The sequence below is a fragment of the Phyllostomus hastatus genome, unplaced genomic scaffold, assembly GCF_019186645.2.
Source record: "Phyllostomus hastatus isolate PE091 unplaced genomic scaffold, TTU_PhHast_1.1 phas_scaffold_78, whole genome shotgun sequence".
Classification (NCBI taxonomy): domain Eukaryota; kingdom Metazoa; phylum Chordata; class Mammalia; order Chiroptera; family Phyllostomidae; genus Phyllostomus; species Phyllostomus hastatus.
The window spans coordinates 99316068-99334959 of record NW_025334041.1 but is presented as its reverse complement, the minus strand read 5'-3'; the positions used below and the strand labels follow the sequence as shown (position 1 = coordinate 99334959).

Genomic DNA, 18892 nt, shown 5'->3' with positions numbered 1-18892 from the left:
ATGGCTGAATGATATTCTGTTGTGTGTGTGTATATGTATACCATATCTTCTTTATTCATTCATCTTTAGATGGACACTTAAGTTGTTTCCATATCTTTCCAAATTGGTGTTTTGGATTTTTTCAGATAAATACCCAGAAGTAGAATTGCTAAGTCATATGATAGCTCTATTTTTAAGTTTTTGAGGAACCTCCATACTGTTCTTCATAGTGGCTGCACCAATTTACAAACCCACCAACAGTGTACAAGGGTTTCCTTTTCTCCACATCCTCGCTAACACTTGTTTGTTGATTTATTTATGATAGCCATTCCAACAGGTGTGAGGTGATATCTCATTGTGGTTTTGATTTGCATTATTCTGATGATTAGCATCTTTTGTTGATGCTAAGCATCTTGTTGTTGAGCATCTTTTCATATGTGTATTGGCCATCTGTATGGCCTCTTTGGAAAAATGCCTGTTCATGTCATCTGCCCATTTTTTAATCTGATTGTTTATTTTTTGTATGAGTTCCTTATATTTTTTGGCTATTAACCATTTATTGGATGTATTGTTGATGAATATATTCTGCCATTTGGTAGGTTATTTTTTAATTTTGTTGGTGGTTTCCTTCACTGTACAAAACTTTTTAGTTATATACAGTCCCATTTGTTTATTTTTCTTATTTCCCATGGCCAAGAAGATACATAAAAAAATTAGTAAGAGCAATGTCAAAGAATTTACTACCTATAATTTCTTCTAGAAGCTTTATGTTTAATATTTAATCCAGTTTGATTTTATTTTTGTATATGGGGTTGTCCGTTTTGGGGACAACAAAGAAAGTTGTCCATTTGGGTGTTGGTTTTTTTTTTTTTTTTGGCATGTATCTGTCCAGTTTCCCCAATACCACTTATTCAAGAGTCTGTTTTTACCCCATTATATATTCTTTGTCTCTTTGTCATAGAGTAATTGAGCATATAGGCATGGATTTGTTTCTGGCCTCTCTGTTCTGTCCCATTATTGTACTTATGTCCTTTAAGCTATCCTCGTTTTTTTAATGACTGAAATCTCTCTTTTTTTATTTTATTTATTTATTTTTAGAGAGGGAAGGGCGGGAGATAGAGAGAGAGAAACATCAATGTGCGGTTGCTGGGGGTCATGGTCTGCAACCCAGGCATGTACCCTGACTGGGAATCGAACCTGTGACACTTTGATTTACAGCCCTCACTCAATCCACTGAGCTATGTCAGCCAGGGCTGCTATCCTCATTTTTTTTAAATTATTTTTTCTTTTTTTGTTATGGTTGGCTGTTTCCTGCTAACTTGTCTTTCAGATTGTTGAATGGATCCTCTGCTTTATCTAATCTGTTGTTGTTTCCCTTAATGTATTTCTCATTTCAGTTATTGTATACTTCATTTTTTATGGTTTTTCTTTTTTTTTGTTGAAGATCTGAGTTCATCTATTCTTCTCCTAATTTCATTGAGCATCCTTACAACCAGTGTTTTGAACTCCATATCTGCTAGATTGCTTGACTCCATTTTGTTTAGTTCTGTTTTGGAGATTTGTCCTCTTCTTTCATTTGGGACATTTTTTTTTAATCTCCTCATTTTGGCAGCCTCCCTTTGTTTGTTTCTATGTATTCAGGTTGCTCTTCTCTGTCTCCCACTCTTGGCAGAGTGGCCTTATAGAGTAGGTGTTCTGTGGGTCCCTGTGGCACAGTCTCTCTGGTCACCTGAGCCAGGTGCTCCAGGAGTGTCCCTGTGTGGGTTGTGTGCCTTCCTGTTGTAGTTGATCCTTGGTTGCTGTTGGCATGTCAGTGAGTGGGATTGACTCTCAGGCAGACTGGCTGTGAGAGCTGTCTATGACCACAGTAGATGAGCTATTGTGTTTGGGCTGACCTTACGGAGGAGAAGTTGCTTTAGTGGGACTCTGGTGCCACCTGAATAATTTGTGTGTCATTTGTGAAGATGGTTGGTACTCTGGTGTGTTTTGAAGCCAACCACCCTGTGTACTGGCTCTGGAGCCTCTTGGAAGGGGATCTAGTATAGGACAAATGGCTATAGTTTGTGCCCAGCTTGGTACCACCTAGTAAGAGCTATTGAATACAAAGTGATCTGCAGTTGGTTGCCACTTGTGCTTAGCTTGGACCCTTGGTGGGCACCACGATGTGAACTGCTACTTGTGCTAGGCTGTGGCGGCTTAGTTGATACTATGTCCGAAGCCAAGACTGGTGACCACTTATGTCAGGCTTGGAACCACCTGATGGGAATTACAATGCAAGCTGAGGCCATTTGCTGTTTGTGCCAGTCTTGAGGCCACTTAGCAAGAGGTACAAGGCTCATCAGCACCAGCCACTGCTTGTTTGGGGTTTGTGAGCCTTTAAGAGATTTTAGGAAAGTCCACCTCATGAGCCAAGGCAGGCTAATTGTGTAGAAAAGCTGCTAGACTGAGTTTGGCAGAGAGTGAGAGTTGGATGGGGAGGGATCTCAAAGAATCACCAGGGCAGGGTAAATGGTGTTAGGTTAATGGAGAACACAGATTTGGTGCCCCTCTGCACCTGCTGGCTGTGTGTGTTGGGGATGGGGGCAGGCTCAGCAAAGGAGCAATAGTGCCTGCCAGTGCTTCCATCCCAAAGAGAGTGCCCCAACCCTTGCCCCGTCAGCACTCACCCTGAACATAGTGAATTTAATTCTTTCCCACGTGTCTCTGGTACTTTCAAGCTGCTGTCCCTTTGCTGGAGCTTAGGGAGGGTGTGAGTGAGCAAGTTCATGCATGGTCCCCTGAAAAGGCTGCATAGGATTCCAGAAGTCCTCCATCTCACTCAGACAAAATCCGTCCACTGGCTTTCACAGCTAAATGTGTCAACTCCTCTTCCTGGCACTGTGTCCCAGGCTGAGGAGCCTACTGGGGGACTGGGACCCCTTACTCTTAAATGGGAATCTCAGCAGTGGAGATATTCCTCCTGATTTTTATACACCACACTGTGGGGATCTGCCCATTCTGTGTCCCTGCCTCTCCTAACAGTCTGGATGTGGCTTCTTCTTTATATCCTTAGCTATACGACTTTTAGTTCGGTGGGTCTTCAGGTGGTTCTCAATGATGTTCTGTAATTTCATTGTAATGTTGATGTGGTCATGGGAGGAGGTGAACACAGCATTTACCTACTGTGCCATCTTGAATGGGGCATTTTTGAAGTCGCCTACTACTCCTGTGGCCACTAGTTAGAAAGGGGTTAAGTTCCTTCACCTTTTCCTAATCTAGAGAAGATATCAAAAGTGTTTCCTTACAAAATTGAAGCAAATAAAGTAACCTCTTTCAAAGCACACTTCCTTAAGATGTGGGTTGTAATATGGTACAATTAGTGATAGGCTTTTCCGTGCCTTTGCCCTAGAAATGAGAACAGACTGCAGTGTGTTTCAGTATAATCCAGGTGACCAGAGACAGGACAGGAACAAAGCAACTGTGAAACAAAGCAAAACAAAACAAAAACATATCCTCATTGACCTGTCTGACATAATGGTGTGTTAAATGAAAAGCAGTGGTTAATGTAGAGTTTGTAAAGAGGCAATCCATATTACCACTTCTTTAGTGTTTTCTAGAGCAGAAGTTACTATCATTACCTATCTCCTAGGCCAAATATGCATAGGCTGGAGAAAGAGCAGTCTAATGCAACTCCATCTCAGTGGCTTTCCTCAGTTGAAATGTTCTTGTGTAAACAGATGGATGCTGTACTTGACAAGTATAGTGCCCAATGTAAATGGTATTCCATTTTATATATTGATCTCCTATGAATTTGGTTACCATGCATTTGTTCCCCTAAACTTGATCATTGCATAGAAAGCTTTTAAGATCAATTTCCTAGACCACTGAAGACCACCAATGTAATGATGCCTCATAGGACTTCTACAGGAAGCTGCTAGTTTCTTTCTTTCTTTCTTTGATGCAAGTTTAGCTGAGGCAGGAAATAGCGTGTAATTAGGAGAGGCTCCCAAACATTAGTCCTCATCCGGCTGATTACCAGGTCCAAACAGCACTTTCTAGAACCAATGTCAGGGAGTTCAGTTTCTTCCACAGTAGGACCCATCTTCTGTCTTTAACTTCATCACTGTAACTTCTGAGACCTCAGACTTTTTAAAAAATATTTTTATTTACTTAAGAGAGAGAGGAAGGGAAGGAGAAAGAGGGAGAGAAACATTGATGTATGAGAGAAACATCTGTTGGTTGCTTCTCGCACACCCCCAACTGGGGACGTGGCCTGGAACCCAGGAATGTGCCCTGGACCAGGAAATGAACCGGTCACCCTTAGATCTGCTGGACACTGCCCAACCCACTGAGCTACACTGGTCAGGGCAGACTTTTAATTCTATTCAAACGCAAACATACCACTCCAGTGAGTTCAGGTTTGTAAGCCTAGTTTGAGCAGCCTCTTCTGAAAGTTGTTTGGAAAACTCAACATGGCCCCATCTATCTATTGTAGAAATAGCTTTCAATTCAAAAGAGAGAGATGTAATATAATTAATTAAATTGCATTTCGATTCTGGTGACTACACTTTCTCTGGTCATTTTATTGGTGTCAGAGAAATTGAGCATATCTTAGAATGCAATATTACAATTATGAATAATCTTTCTTAGGGTGGATCATTACATGTCTCTCAGCCTCTTCAATTAAGTCTTTTTTTTTTCCTTCTCCCTTCAGCCTCTAATCCATCCCTCTTTCATTTGTCACCTCCCACTAGATAGGCAGCTTGAATATATGGATGATGTCTTTTTATTTGCCTGAGATTCATCAAGCTGTTACTAAATTAGATTTCTTTATGAAAAATACAACAGTTTTAAGTCAATCAACAAGAACACACTATTTAAATTTTTGTTATTAGGCTAACAACAGTACCCTCAATTTTTGTTTTCAAAGTTTAGGCAGAAACATGTTTATTGGGATTTAGCAATAACTTTTTTAACCACCTCCAAAAATATCATTAATATTAGAAAGATACACACTTGTTTCTTCACCTTCTATTTTGTTCTTTACTTTTAGAAAAGAAGGAAATGAGCTGATTTATGAGTACAAAAAGAAAGACATTTTGATAGGAAATGGGTATTTTCTGAATCTCTATTTGTATAACAGACTGAAATTTATGAACACACTAATGCCAAAAACATATTCAGAGGATAATATTCAAGTACCAGTTGCAGATGATGACCACTTAGGAACAGAAACATTACAACAGCATTCTCACGTCCCATCACTCCTGTCAGGAGCCTCCCTGTGAACTGAGTCATACTTGAATTTAAAGGTAAAACACCCTCCTAGGAGAAATGAGAATCTAAAAATTATTTTTAAAAAACCAAAAACCCAGCAGTTGAAAAGATAAGCCATTTTCCTAACTATGAGACACACCCAGGAAGAAGAGTTTCACTATTCTGAATTCTTGTCAGATATTTAAAAGCTGAAAGCTCCCCTCTGCAGGGTTATCAACATGTAGTACGATATGTGCTGTCACAGACAGTCCCTTTAAAACAGAGCCCAACAGTGTTGGACACATTAAAATTTTTTTTCTGAATTTCCACCTAGTGAATCTTTTTTCTAGTGGTTCTTGTGTCATTAGCTACCTCTCCATTCTGCCTTCAAACTATTCTTTTGATTTAATTCGGCACAAATTATTTTCAAAGTGGTTGTCAGAGAGAGATGCGTTATGAATTTATCTTTAAAACCCGTGCATACAGCTGTCTGCGGAGCTTCCACTAGACTAGCCCGGCCGGCCTGAGAGCCACGCTCCCCAGCTGCCTTGGGAAGGTGCTGCACGAGGCCCTCTGTCAGCACAGGCCGTGGTAGCTAGAGCCCCCAGTGCTGTTCCTCTAAGAGTGGTCCAGCCTGAAACAGCTCTCGCCCAAGGGCTGCAGCAGAGAGCTTTTAGCCCCAAAGTTCAAAGCTGTCGACAGAATGGCAGCCTGAAGATACATGTTTGTACGACCTCAGAACAATGCATGCCTCACTTTAACGGGAAAAGTGTCTAGGAAAGTCTGTTGTAAAGCAGAACTCCATAAATATATTACTACCCCTCCTCCTAATAATTTCCATTATAAAATCAAAGAAACAATCAGCAAGAAGGAAAAAAATAACCTCACACTTTGTGTGTTTATATCTCTCTTTGTTGCCAACAGAATTTAAAGTGATGTACAAGGACATGTAAAACTGTGATGGGAGAGGGTAACTGAAAAGCAAAAAAGGATTAAAAAAGCAACAACAACAAGGGTGGGAGATAAAATAGAGCCAGGAACAGGGCTTTTAACAAAGTCTAAAATAATAACCTCTGTTCAGGGTGGGTCACACTTTGGCTCTAAACTATCTGCTAATGGCCTCACCCCAAAAACTCAATTTGCTCATGAGCATTTTGGGAGCAGGTGGAAGGGGTCAGAGTGAAGGGTGGAAAATACAGGGGAGTCTGGCCAACTCCTTTTCATTTGGCTTCATGTAGGAGCACATTTTAACGTATCTGAAATAGAAAACATCTTAGACTATGTGTTCTTAAAGCAATCTTTCTCAAATATTGTTCTTGTGAGACAAGGTGCTCGTAAATGCTGGGAGGCATTGGATTCAGAATCAAGGCAGGCGTGGCTTGCTGAGAACAGAACCTTAAAGACATAAAGCTGCTTAGTGTCTCTCCTCTCCTTCACAGTCAGACAGCTAAAGAGATTGATCTGTTCTTTCCATCTCCATCTGTCTCCATTCACTCACTTCCCCCTCGCTCCTGAGATCATTCTCATCTGGCTTCCACCCTCCCCACTTCACTGAAGCTGATCCTGCTCAGGTCCCCAATGCACTTTTCAGTTCATGTTGTACTTGGATCTCAGCAGCATTTGGAAGTTGACTGCTCTCTCCTTAAAATACTCCGGGCCCTTAGTTTTTCTAACACCACACTTTGTGGTCATCTCCCTGTCCTCTGATCACTCTTTCCACCTGTCCCCTGTCTGCTTCTGCTTTCCCACCTGATCCTTCAAGGTTGGTGTTCCTTGGGATTTCTGTTCTGGGGCTGAAAAGAATTCAAGTACTGACAGAGTCCATAAAAGTGTTGTTATGATGTACACCAGCAAAAAACATTTCTAATCTTCTGTATAGTGTAGTGTAGAATTTCAAGAAGTTCTCTTAAGTGAATAACAGTGGTGGTAGACCAGGTATATTGTCTTGCTCAACCCCTGTTCCAAGCTCTTCCTGCTACCTTTTCTTCACTGCAGACTCTGGAGAGCTAGAGAACTCTTTTCCTGATTCTCTTGCAGCTAGAGTTTCAAATATGGTTTAGGCTTCATCACTCAGAAGTCCTCCTGTGAAATTTGGAACTGAGGTGGGGAGAGAAGCAGCAGCACCTGAGTCATTCATTTGGCTGGCACAAGGGTCTGGCAGACATTACGTGGCTCTGGAGCCAACAATTCGGGTGGGGGCTTCTTGATGCCCAGAGTGCAGTTAGGGTACTGTGTTCATAAATGCAGTGATTTGGGTGGCAGCCTCCCGATTCCCAGCAGTTCCCCTAATGGACCTATCATAAAAAAATTGTCTAAGGCTTGCAAATAGAGATTACAGGGTATCCTTCAGGGAATTTCTGAGTATTGTCAGGAGTTTTCAGATTCTGTATGGATGTACTGCATCTATTAGCAAGTTGAGTTTAGCATTCCTGATTGTGTGTGTGTATAATGCATGCATACAAGTGTGCGTGTGTGTATCTAAATTCTCCTCTGAACCAGACATAATGTCCTCTAGGTTCCCTTAGTAGTTAATGCATTGAATTAAAATCTTTGACACAGGTCTTATTTGCATGAGAATCACAGTTTTCACATTTGATACATTAGCAGCCAATTCTACAGAGTTGCTCCAATAGGCCCGATATAAATCTCTTCTTCCAGCCATTCCACTGAGTTTGTAAGGACCTAATTCCCTATGTTAAATTCCATTTTAAAATAGCTGGGGTGGTTTTCATTACCTGCACCCTGGCTGATACAATAGCGAAAAATGATTGTTTACTATTTTCTAGACAGTGTTAAACACTTTACACAGATGACCTCATTTAACCTTCGTAACAACTCCAGGAAATGGGCAGCATCCCTCCGTTTTACAGGTGAGGTACTGAGTTTAAGAAACTTGCCCAGGATGACCAGTTAAGAAGTGGTAGCTAGATACACACCCAAGCTGAATGATCCCAGAGTCCACTTACGTTACCACTGTGCCAATATCTGATTTATTTCCACTTTGTAAACAAAGCATAAAGAAGATTGTATCTGTCACTTTGCTGATCTGGAAACAGGGGTGGCAGAGGAGCTAGAGGCTTCAGTCCTGGGTTCACCTCTGCCTTCTCTGCTCCCAGGCCCTTTCATTCGGCTGGCTGGGTCTCAGAATCCGGGGGTAGCTCTTCCAGACTCTCTCCCAGCTGAGGTCAATGACATACCATTCCCCACTGCAGCTGAGAAGTTGCTCTGCCAAGACCAAGAGGTGTCACTAGTGGAATTGCACTACAAGTGTGTGACTTCACAGGTCACAGATCTTGCAAAAACAGATTGCTCACCAACTTAGGTAAAGGCAGAGAACACTGTAACAACTGATCTTCAGGACCAACTCTGTGTCAGGCACATTAAGTGCACTTTACATACATTCTCTTTAACCCTTTCAATAACTCAGTGAGGTGAGCATTAGTATCCCCATCTTCAAGATGAGGAATCTGGTCTTGGGTTTGATATGCATGTCCTGGATCACCCTTCATAATCATTGAACTCTTCACTAATCATGGGCTATACATCTGACAGAAAATTTAGACATTATATTCAAATACCATAAAAATGCTTATCTTGATAAAAAAAGTATATGGTATTATTTGTCCACATGTAAGTGAATAAGGAAACTTGCTAAAGAAAGGAGAATAGCAAAAATATTACATACAACTCTTCCATTATTAATGCTAGTTTGAAAGCTTGATATGGGCAGGCAACTCAATATTGTCCAGCATGCACCACGTTAGCTTTTAATTCATTAGCTGTCTTTTTCTACTGTCTGCTTTCTTGCTATGCTCTACATTTTATACTGGTGCTGCAGAGATATCTGACAGGATTTATGCTGCCCCACTTCAGTCCCAGGAAATAGAACTGCTATGAATTATTAATAGTGGCTTTCTAGTGCTTTAATTTCACCTCTTTGTTTCAGAGAAGGATATTAGTTCAATGGAATATTTTATATCGCCTGAGGAGCCTACTACATTTTGTAGGAAACACTAACTGACTTAAATTATAGAAAAGACAGTTCTGTGTTGATTTCCACTTCTACATATGGTGGATTCTCCATGTGTTCCACTCCCCAGTAGCCTTGCTCAGTGATGGGTTAATAGGGCAGTTTTCCAGCTGAGCTCTTCAGAGCCTTTGGGATTCCCCGGAGGGGCTCTGGCTGCAGCTGGGGAAAGTGCTGCACTGCCCCTCCCACCCTCCCCGTGCTTCAGAGAAGCACTTCACTTCACTGTAAGTATTAAGCTTTCGTGTAAGATTATGTTGGAAGAAAGGATTCTTTTTTTTTTTTAGTTTAAAATCCTGAGTTAACACAACAAATATAATAGTATGTATTTGTACATCTTTGGGATAGTAAGAAAAGTGTCTAAGGCTTTTTATTTGATAATCACAATATGTCTGAACATATACAAACAACCATATAATGAACTTGACTGAGCTGCCAGCATGTCACATGACTAGGTTTACAGGATGGACTTGGCCCCCCTCTGGTGTTGTAGTACCCACCCTGACCATGCTTATTAATATAATAAGTAAACTCACAGTCGCAAGAAACACAGTAAAATTTGGGGACTGACAAAAATAAATAAACAGATTCTATGTGTAAACTTGGTCCACATGCCTATATTCAGGTGTGAGGTCAGATGATGGATAGGCCTCCAACTTCCTGTAAGGGGACGAATATAGTCATTACTTGTGTTATTTCATAGGAGATTGTCATGTGTAGAAAATTTTCTGTAATAAGAGCAGCTATTTCTTTACCTTTTCAAAGAGTGTAAAAAAAAAAAAAACCCAGAAGAGTTTTGTTTCATATGAGGTGAAATTAGAGTTGAAAGGTCACACTCAGGGAAGGCAGGCAGGTGACAAAGATTCATTCATTCAGTATTTATTTATTGAGTGCCCACTATCCCTGAGTGTAGTGATAGATGTTGGGGATAAATAATGAATAAGGCTCTAACCCTGCCCTCTTGGAACTTTACTGTAATGGCACACAGTGCATACATAAACATAGCAATTACAGAATGTGATAATTTCCATGACGCACACAACAGGTTGAGGGCGGGCCCTCTTCAGATACCGGGGAGTCTGAGAAGGGCCTCTGGGAGGGCAGCAACCCACGTGTGTTTCGGAAGGCCGCAGCTGGCCTAGTTGCTGGCTGCCAAGGCTGTAAGTGTGTGGTACTTGATAGCTAAATGGGGGCCATCTGTACCAAAGGATTCGAATGCTGTGGGGAGGCCGAGGGGACCAATATAGTTGGTGACTGCCTGAACAGAAACAGAAAAACACAGCCCAGTTAATTCATTAAACACACAGATTTCTCCTTGGTCATTTGACATTTATCAACTCTGTGCCTTACTCATTTCTTTAGTGCAGAGATGGCCTGAAGAATACTTAAAAGTAATGTGTGCAAGATCATTGTCATTTAGCATTCCATAAAAAATTTTTTTTGAAAGCTGTGTAGAATCTTTGTCAAACATGTAATAAATGCATCCATAATGAAATTCCTTCTTATATTATTACTGTATAATCGGAAAAGGCAATATGATTTTGGTAAGGGAATAAAATAGACTTAATAAAAACTGATTTAATTTTCAAAATCTCTATGTTAGACATTTAAAATATATTAAAGGGTTATCAGGTAACATGATATCTGTCAATAGAATTTTCTAATTTACATTCTTATTCTTTCATTTTTATTAGTTGAACTTTCTTATTTTTTTAAAGTTTAACAGTGGATCAAGTTTCTTAAGTAAAAATACCTGAAAGATATATGCATACAAAGTGAAATCAGATTTACAGCATAAATACTAGACTTCAGTCTCTTTTAAGAAAATACATTAGGTTGGTCAAAAACTCCATAACGTTTTTTTCCATATGATGGCTCTAGTAGTGCTTAGCTGTCTTTAACTTCAGTTGAAACAACGGTTAGATTTTATTGTGACAGCTGTCATATCAGTATGCACTTAAAAAACGTATCAAAATTGGTGAATTTTTGTGAAGCCATTTTAATATTGAAGATAGAAGAAACACAACATTTTCAGCCTATTATCTTTTATTGTTTCAAGAAAGATAAAAACACACTGAAATGCAAAAAAAAGATTTGTGCAGTGTATGGAGAAGAAGCTGTGACTGATCAAATGTGTTAAAAGTGATTACAAAGTTTCTTGGTACTTTTGACATTTTGGTCAAATAATTCTTTGCTGTGGGGCTGTCTTGTGCATGGAAGATGTTTAGCAGCTCCCCTGGCCTCTACCCACTAGAAGCCAATAGTGGGAGAGAGCTGACATACTCAATATCCAAATCAATAAAGTTATTGATGAAAATTAGAAAATATGTCTTTTATTTTATGGAAAAAACTAAACAGACTTTTTGGCAAACCCAATAATTCACCCATCCATCCAACCATCCATTTAATATTTCTCGAGTCTATTAAATGAATACATAAAACACGCTGGAGCCAGAGCGGGGTATTATGGTCATGCTGACTGACCCCTTGGCTGGGTGAACGCTGTTAATGTTGCTTTCTCTGCATAGTTACTGTGGCAATTCTCTGACAGACATGAAAGCAGTCAATGTGGTTAGATAGCCTAAAATAAAGAGCAATTTGAAATTATCCTGGCAATGTGATAACAATAGACTGGCAAGATGGCAGATGAATAATACAAAAAGTGGTTTGCCCAGGAGCCCCAAAGAGAAGAGAAACTGTTATACAACTAAGACAGTTCCATAAGGCATCTATTGCAGTGTAAGAGATCGGTAGTTTCCATGTATGCCAGTTTAAGAACATGATGACTAAAAAGCCTCTTGTTCAACATAGCAAGAAAAATAGAATGTATCTAAGTATAAACTTATCAAGAAATATACAGGACCCGAATTAAGCAAAGTACAAAATTTTAATAAGGAACATAAAGACTTAAAGTAGAGAAAATTGATGACAAGGTCAAATGTTTGTTAGAATGTCAGATTTCTCTGAATTAAGATTCAAAAGGGGATTTGAAGGGATTGGACACAATTACGCCAAAATCTAGCAGACGGTGGAGGACAAACAAGGATATTTAGGAACAGAGGACTAAAGAGGCAGGGGCGGCAGTGCAGGGACTACTGCACATTAAAATGTAGGCTAACACTATAATAATTAAAGCAGCTGGGAACCAGTTTATGGATTAACCAAAGATACCAATGGAGCCAAATAGAAGGTATACACAGATTTAGTATATGGTAATAGTTGTGCTGGTGAAAATATCTAGCCATTCAGAATTAAAACATCTTTTTTCATAAATGCAATCACATTTCAGATGGATTAAAGAATTAAATATAAAGGAAAAAGCCATACTTTCAGTTAAAGGTGTTACCATTTTAAACATATACATTCACCTGCTTCCTCTTAAACTCCACCTAAGTATGAGTAAAATGGATTTTTTTAAAAAAGAATTTAAACATCACAAGAACAAGAACAAAGAATGGGAAAGAAAGCTACAGCAATGAAACTTTGGAAATTAGAAAGCAGGTGGGCTAGTGGTAATGCAGACCTGAATTATAAGGCTTGGGTGGGTGGGAGCAGAGAAATGGCCCAATTAACACAATGACCCCCCCCCCCCCGCCATGACAATAAGCAGGCAGATGGAAGTGGATAGAAAGGTGGGGGTAAAAATAGGATTGAAAATCTGTTTAATGAGCAGTTCCCCTCCCCCGACCCCACACTGGGGAACAGCTGTCCCTCACGCCCAGGCAGAAGCCAGTGTTTCATGTTCTGGAGAGGTCTACTGGTCACAGCTGAAAAAAAGCTATGGAGCTCAAAACAGGAATTCAGAGAAGGTTACACACTGAATGTCGAGGACTTGACCTTCTTCCCAGAGTCCCAGAACATGCAAAGCCAGGTGTATGCACTCTAGGTAGGATATTGGATGTGTCCTCCCTGGAGGATCTGACCAGTCCAAGAAAAATTATATAAAAATACCCAATCAGAGGCTCCCCACTGAAATGGTTCATTCAACTCACCCTGATAAACATAAGACCACAGCTGTGTAGCTGGCCAAAGTCAAGTCCATTTCACATGGGGACCCTGCATTCCATTGCTCCCTCCAGGAAACATCTGATTGATTCTTCAGTCTGCCCCTCAGATGGACTGTCCCTATTGAGAAGCCTTTGGCCCAGGCATTGACCCCTTCCTCCACCAGCGTGGACCACCCTTGCAGGTCAGGCCTCTAAGGAAGCACACAGCACGGCAGGCAGGCATGTTTGCAGCCCAGGGCCATTCAGTCTAACCTCCAGGGCCCTCATTGCTCTTTTTAAATTCTTTCATTTCAGTCAACATTTGTTAACTCCTATGGCAGTCATTAACACCCTTTCTTTAATTCCTCAAACTACCTCCACCTCCCGTCAGTAAATTACCTTACCTCCTATTTTACTCAGAAAATGGAGGCCATCTCCTGTGAATGCCTCTTCATATCCAAATTGCTCTCCAGTTATTTTGACCCCGTTGCCTTCTCTTCTGTACAGATGAGGTGTGTCCTGTTTCTTCCAGCCTGTCCTAGGAGCTCGTCATACCAACTGCCTTTCCTTTGTCTTGCATCTCCAGTTCATTCCCTTTGCCCACGTGTGAGAACGTGTGCAGTGGACTCAGATTCCCTTTCAGGACTGGAAGGTTTCTTCCCCAGATGCTGGAGGTGCTGCTGGCACGTGGCCCTCAGTCCAGAATGGCCTCAGTAGAAGGGAGTCACTAAAGGTCACACCTCCTTCTCTGGGCAGCTTCCCTCTACGGACTGGCTCATATGGGGATATGCAGACCCAGCCCTCTCGCCTCAACTCTGGACAGCTTTGAAGGGCGTTCCTGTGTCAGAGCTCCGCTGTGTTGGCTGAGGGCTAAATGGAGGCGGCATCTCTGCCCAACTTCTCCCTCTGTCCTGTCCTGTCTCCTTTCCTTGCCTCCCATGGTTATATATTGATGTTTAAGTGCTTTTCACATTGTGAGAATATTGCAAATAAGGTTTCCAGTTTGCTTTTTGGTTTGGCTCTGCTTGAGACATTTTTTGACCATTTAATGGAATTAAAAATGTAAAAGTTTTACATTTTAAATTGGTTAATGTTATCAATAGTCCCCCTATGCTTCTTGGTTTCCTGTCATGCTCAAATTACCATTCCCCATTCTAAGATTTGAAAAACTCAATAGTATTTTCTTTAAAACTTAGCTCAAATGCCATTGCTACCACAAAGGTATCCCTGAGTACTTTGACCAGAAGTTAGCCCCAATTCCTCTCCCCCTTTGTATAAAAATCACATTGCACATAACATCCTGCCTTATTAGTTATTTTTATTATTCTCTAAACTCTTCTAGTAGATTGTAAGCAACTGAGGGAAGAAACTCCAGCATCTAGAATATGCCTTGCATTCAGTGCCACTTAAATATGTATGTAATTGAATTAACTGGTTGTGGTTGTTTTCCACACTAAGGGTGTGTGTGTGTGTGTGTGTGTGTGTGTGTGTGTGTGTGTGTGTATCCAATCCTCAGTAATTAGATTTAAATTTGTGTGAAAATCTGTGACTAGTTCTTTTTTGCTTAGAACTGTCCTGCCATCGCCAGACCCGAGCCATGCCTGTCGCGGGCCGACTGCAGGAGCAGCACATGAAGACTGAGGTCGTAGGGCTCGCCAAGTGACTGGTGACCAGAACACTCCTAAGTGAGCAGGCAGGTCAGGCAAGATGGTTCCTAGCACCAGGGGTGGTGTGTGGGGAGCCGTAGCACAATGTGGCCCTCCTCTGACACACACAAACACACGGAGTGTAAATGGAGCTGAATCACCTAACAGCATGAATGTTCCGCCCCTACCGGGGCATAGATTCTGCCTTGGCCATAGGTCTGGCTGCTGAGGTTCTCGATGGTGCTGAAGGCCAGCTGAGGTAGGCAGTCAGGCTCTCAGCTAGTTAAATACAGTGAAGTATCAGCTCCAGTGGATTAGTCCCTTGTAGTCCCTATGCCCACTATCCATCACTGATTCTATTTCCTCTCTTTTCATTCTCTCTTGAGCCTGTTCAACTATGGCTTTCAATCCACCAAAATTGCTCTTGTCAAGGCCACCAGTGAACTCTGGTGGCCACTTCTCAGTCCTCACCTTACTTGACCAGCGAGCAGCAGTGTTGACTCGCCCAATGCCCCCCTCCCTGTTCCCAGAGGGCTTCATTGGACTCAGGACGTGATGCTGTCCCAGCTTTTCTCCTCCCTCACTGGATGCTTTCCTCTTCCCGTGTGCTGGTTCTTCCTCTTCTTCCTGAGCTTTTAACATGGAGCAGATCTAAGGTGCAGTCAGTCTTTGGACCTCTTCCCTTTTCCATCTATATTCATTTTCTTGGTGATCCCATGCAATCTTATGGCTTTTGGTTTTATCTGCCAACAAATTCCAAATTTCATCCCCTCCAGCCAGACCCATAGATCCAACTGCACAGTCAACATCTTGTTTAGCTGTCTAACAGAGACCTCAAACTTACCATCCCCAAACCGAACTTCCGCTCTTCCCCACATCCGCTCTTCTCACAGCCTCTCCATCTCAGTCAGTGACAGCACCATCCAGGTAGTTTTTCAAATGTATAACCTGACCTCATCCTTTAGTCCCCTCCCTTTCTCACCACAATCTGTCAGCAAGTCTTTTGACTACACCTTCAGAATGCATTCAGAATCCGATCACTTGCCACCACCACCCTGTAAACTACAGTAATACCCTGTACTAGTGGTTTAACTGTTCTGTGTGTCTCTTTCCTCATCAGTAATCTAGGAGTAATAAGGGACCACAACTCACAGGGTTAATGTGTGGACTAAGAAATAGTATATGTAAAGAACTAGCACAGTGCTGGGCAGTTAGTTCACAATAAATGTTAGCTTCTGTTATTTCTGGCTTTTCTTTTCTAGAAGGTTGTAAGGAGATCTGACTTGTAAAATTGAAGTCATCAGCTCCTTTTCATGGTAACTAATTTTATTCTTCAACATGTGCAATTTCCACTTCTTAAGATTTCAATTAAATGAATTAAAGAACATGTGCTGCTGTGTTCATGGGTTGGCTTCCAAAAAAGAAGAAAGGGAAAAATTCACCTTTCCCAGTAAAACTATTACAAATAAGAACCAGACAGGGTGTTACATAGCACTATGGCAATTTGAAGCATTAGAATTCTTCTCTTGCCTAGTAGTAATTTTCAGCTAATCAGACCACTTTAGCCTAGAAAATGTTTTAAATTCAAGGTTCCATAAGATCATTAATATGATATTGCACAGCTTACACAGCACGAGTTTCACAACCTGAAAGAACTTTGGAGATATGAGGCAAGTCGTGGGACATCTCTGCAAAAGCTGGGGTAACTGCCACCACTGGTATGAAATGGCCCCATATTATTAACCTGCAGTCCCACTGTATGTCTTCCCAACTATTGCCTGAGTTGTCAACTATGTTACAATAAGCCTTAATTATGTAGGAAGCATCTTGGGTAAGTACCCAAATGCATAAATTAAACACATGGATACTGCTAATAAGTTAAGAAAAAACATTGCACTATATGAACAGAAAAACAATTTCAGAACATTTAACTTGTCCCTTTAATGCAGCCAATTTGCTAATATATGGTAAGGAATGGTTTCTTAATAGATAAGAAAAAATGTTCATCTAATTTTAATGTTTATGGAAAATCACATTCTTTATTATTTCATCCATTCTTTCCCCCTTCTCATCCTCCCTTCCTCCCTCCATTCTGCCATACCTACCATGTGCTGGGTAATAAGAAAAATAATGGTAGAATATTTTTATTACTTCTTCGTAAAAATATTTTAATCCTTTTCTGTAGCTCAAGAGCTAGTTAATAATGGCCTTGGATGTTTTAAGAGGGGTGAAATAACTTCAAAAACACTAGTCGACTGTATTTAATTTGGTATTCACTTTATTTTGTCCATATGTAATTATATAATAGACTCTGTGGTATTCTGATACATATGTGATGTATACAATATAAAAAACATTAGTTTCCATTATATGCAAAAGTTACTTAGTAGAAGTAAACTCCCACTGTGGGATCATTTTAGCTAATCTACACACACTTGACATGCTCATTTGCATTTATCTGTTTGTGTTTTGCAGGAAGTCCTGGCTGAGCAAGGTGGGAAGTCCCAGTTCTCGCATTGACCGCACAAACTTTTCTAATGAAAAAACCATCTCTAAGCTGGAATATTCTAATTTCAGTATTCGGTACTAATAGGAATAAAAATCATAGTGTTCATCCTGCACAATAGACACCATATATTCTTAGGTCTGTGCACTAGGGTAATAGTAGCAGAGTAGGGTAAAAAAAGGGACTCTGTTCTGAAAGCTGCAACATTATATGTATTACTAAAATGTCTGAGCCTGAAATAGTTTCATTCAACTATGTTTTTACCAACCAAAAAATAAGTGTCCTAAAATAAAAAATGTCATCACAAAATATTTAATATGAATAGTTAATTTAAACTTGTTTCATGGAAACTGATTCTAATGAATGTTATAGTATACATGTTATTTGGCTAGGCTAGACATAAATAAATAAAATTAGCCATTTAAAAATCATTTAAAGTACTGCTGTCTGAATTGAACTCTAAAAACTTCTGGATCATTTGTTATTAAAGTTGAGTAATTTTAATTACTCAAAAAGAACAAATAGATATAAATGTATATAATGATCAGTATAATCATAAAATAACATCAATAAAGAGTTAAGTTTTTAAATTCTGACTGAGAACATGATTCGGTACTTGGGTTGGAGCTCCCTAATGCATTCTGTGAACTTACTGTTCTGTGTAGTGAAGGGAGGAGGGATGTCAATTGAAGGGAACCCACAATTCAGCGGAGCAAGCAGCAAGATTTGTATCAACAACCATCCACGATGGGTATCCTTTAACCAGAAAGGAACCAATGGAGAGTCTAAATAAATCATATTATCCCCTAAACTTGGCCTATCATGCAAATGATTTTTAAGCAACAGAATATTTTAAGGGGAAGTTTCATTTCTATACCCTAGAATCACACTATTGATAAAGGAAGAACTTTAACTCAAAATACTGGGGAATTTCAAATGGGTATATACTTGCATATGGCCTTCATTAAAATAAAATTTTACCTGGAATTTAATATATAAAGAAAATGAAAAAGCACAACCAGCATGAGTGAAATGGGGACAAGGTCCCTGGAACCCTGCACACCTGGTCTGGTCTTCCTCTTGCTTCTTGTCCTCTGGACAATTTCAAGTTCCTTAGGAATACAGATGAGAAATCACCATCCGATCTGTGGAAGCAGTTTCCACTGCTACACTGCAGGGCATGGAGAAAGAATGCAGGCCTCTCTCCTCTACCTGCTGCCAGATCAGAACTGAGAAAAGGAGATGGAGGGCTGGCTGACTCTGTTCATTTGGAAGGGTAACTCTGTGGATGACGATAATATTGATATCAAATACATATAGAAGACAACACAACATTAGGGGATAACAAAGGTATTTTTTAATACTTTCCAAATACACTTAAATGAATAAAGAGCTTTCCCATTTCTTCAATACCATCAGCATATTAAGTATGACATGTCAAACATCACCCAGAGAACCTACTGAGACACCCATTTGCACCCATGTAGTTCCCCACTCCTGGTTCAGGGGAGGC

At 40.4% G+C, this 18892-nt stretch overlaps 1 protein-coding gene across 3 annotated transcripts in view; it reads left to right on the top strand.

Annotated features, from left to right (window-relative positions):
* Positions 1 to 18190, top strand: part of ACYP2 (acylphosphatase 2) — a 123118-nt gene extending 104928 nt beyond the window's left edge. For 2 of the 3 annotated variants that reach the window (XM_045827188.1, XM_045827189.1), the window contains one exon: positions 17349 to 18190. Coding sequence is in view for 1 of the 3 variants with exons in the window: in XM_045827189.1 (XP_045683145.1) it covers positions 17349 to 17463 (115 nt within the window). In the remaining 2 variants the exon portion in view is untranslated. Of the gene's footprint in view, positions 1 to 14795; positions 14925 to 17348 lie in introns of all 3 variants that reach the window. The other variant, XR_006784362.1, reaches the window with a different exon arrangement.
* The last annotated feature ends 702 nt before the right edge of the window (positions 18191 to 18892 follow it).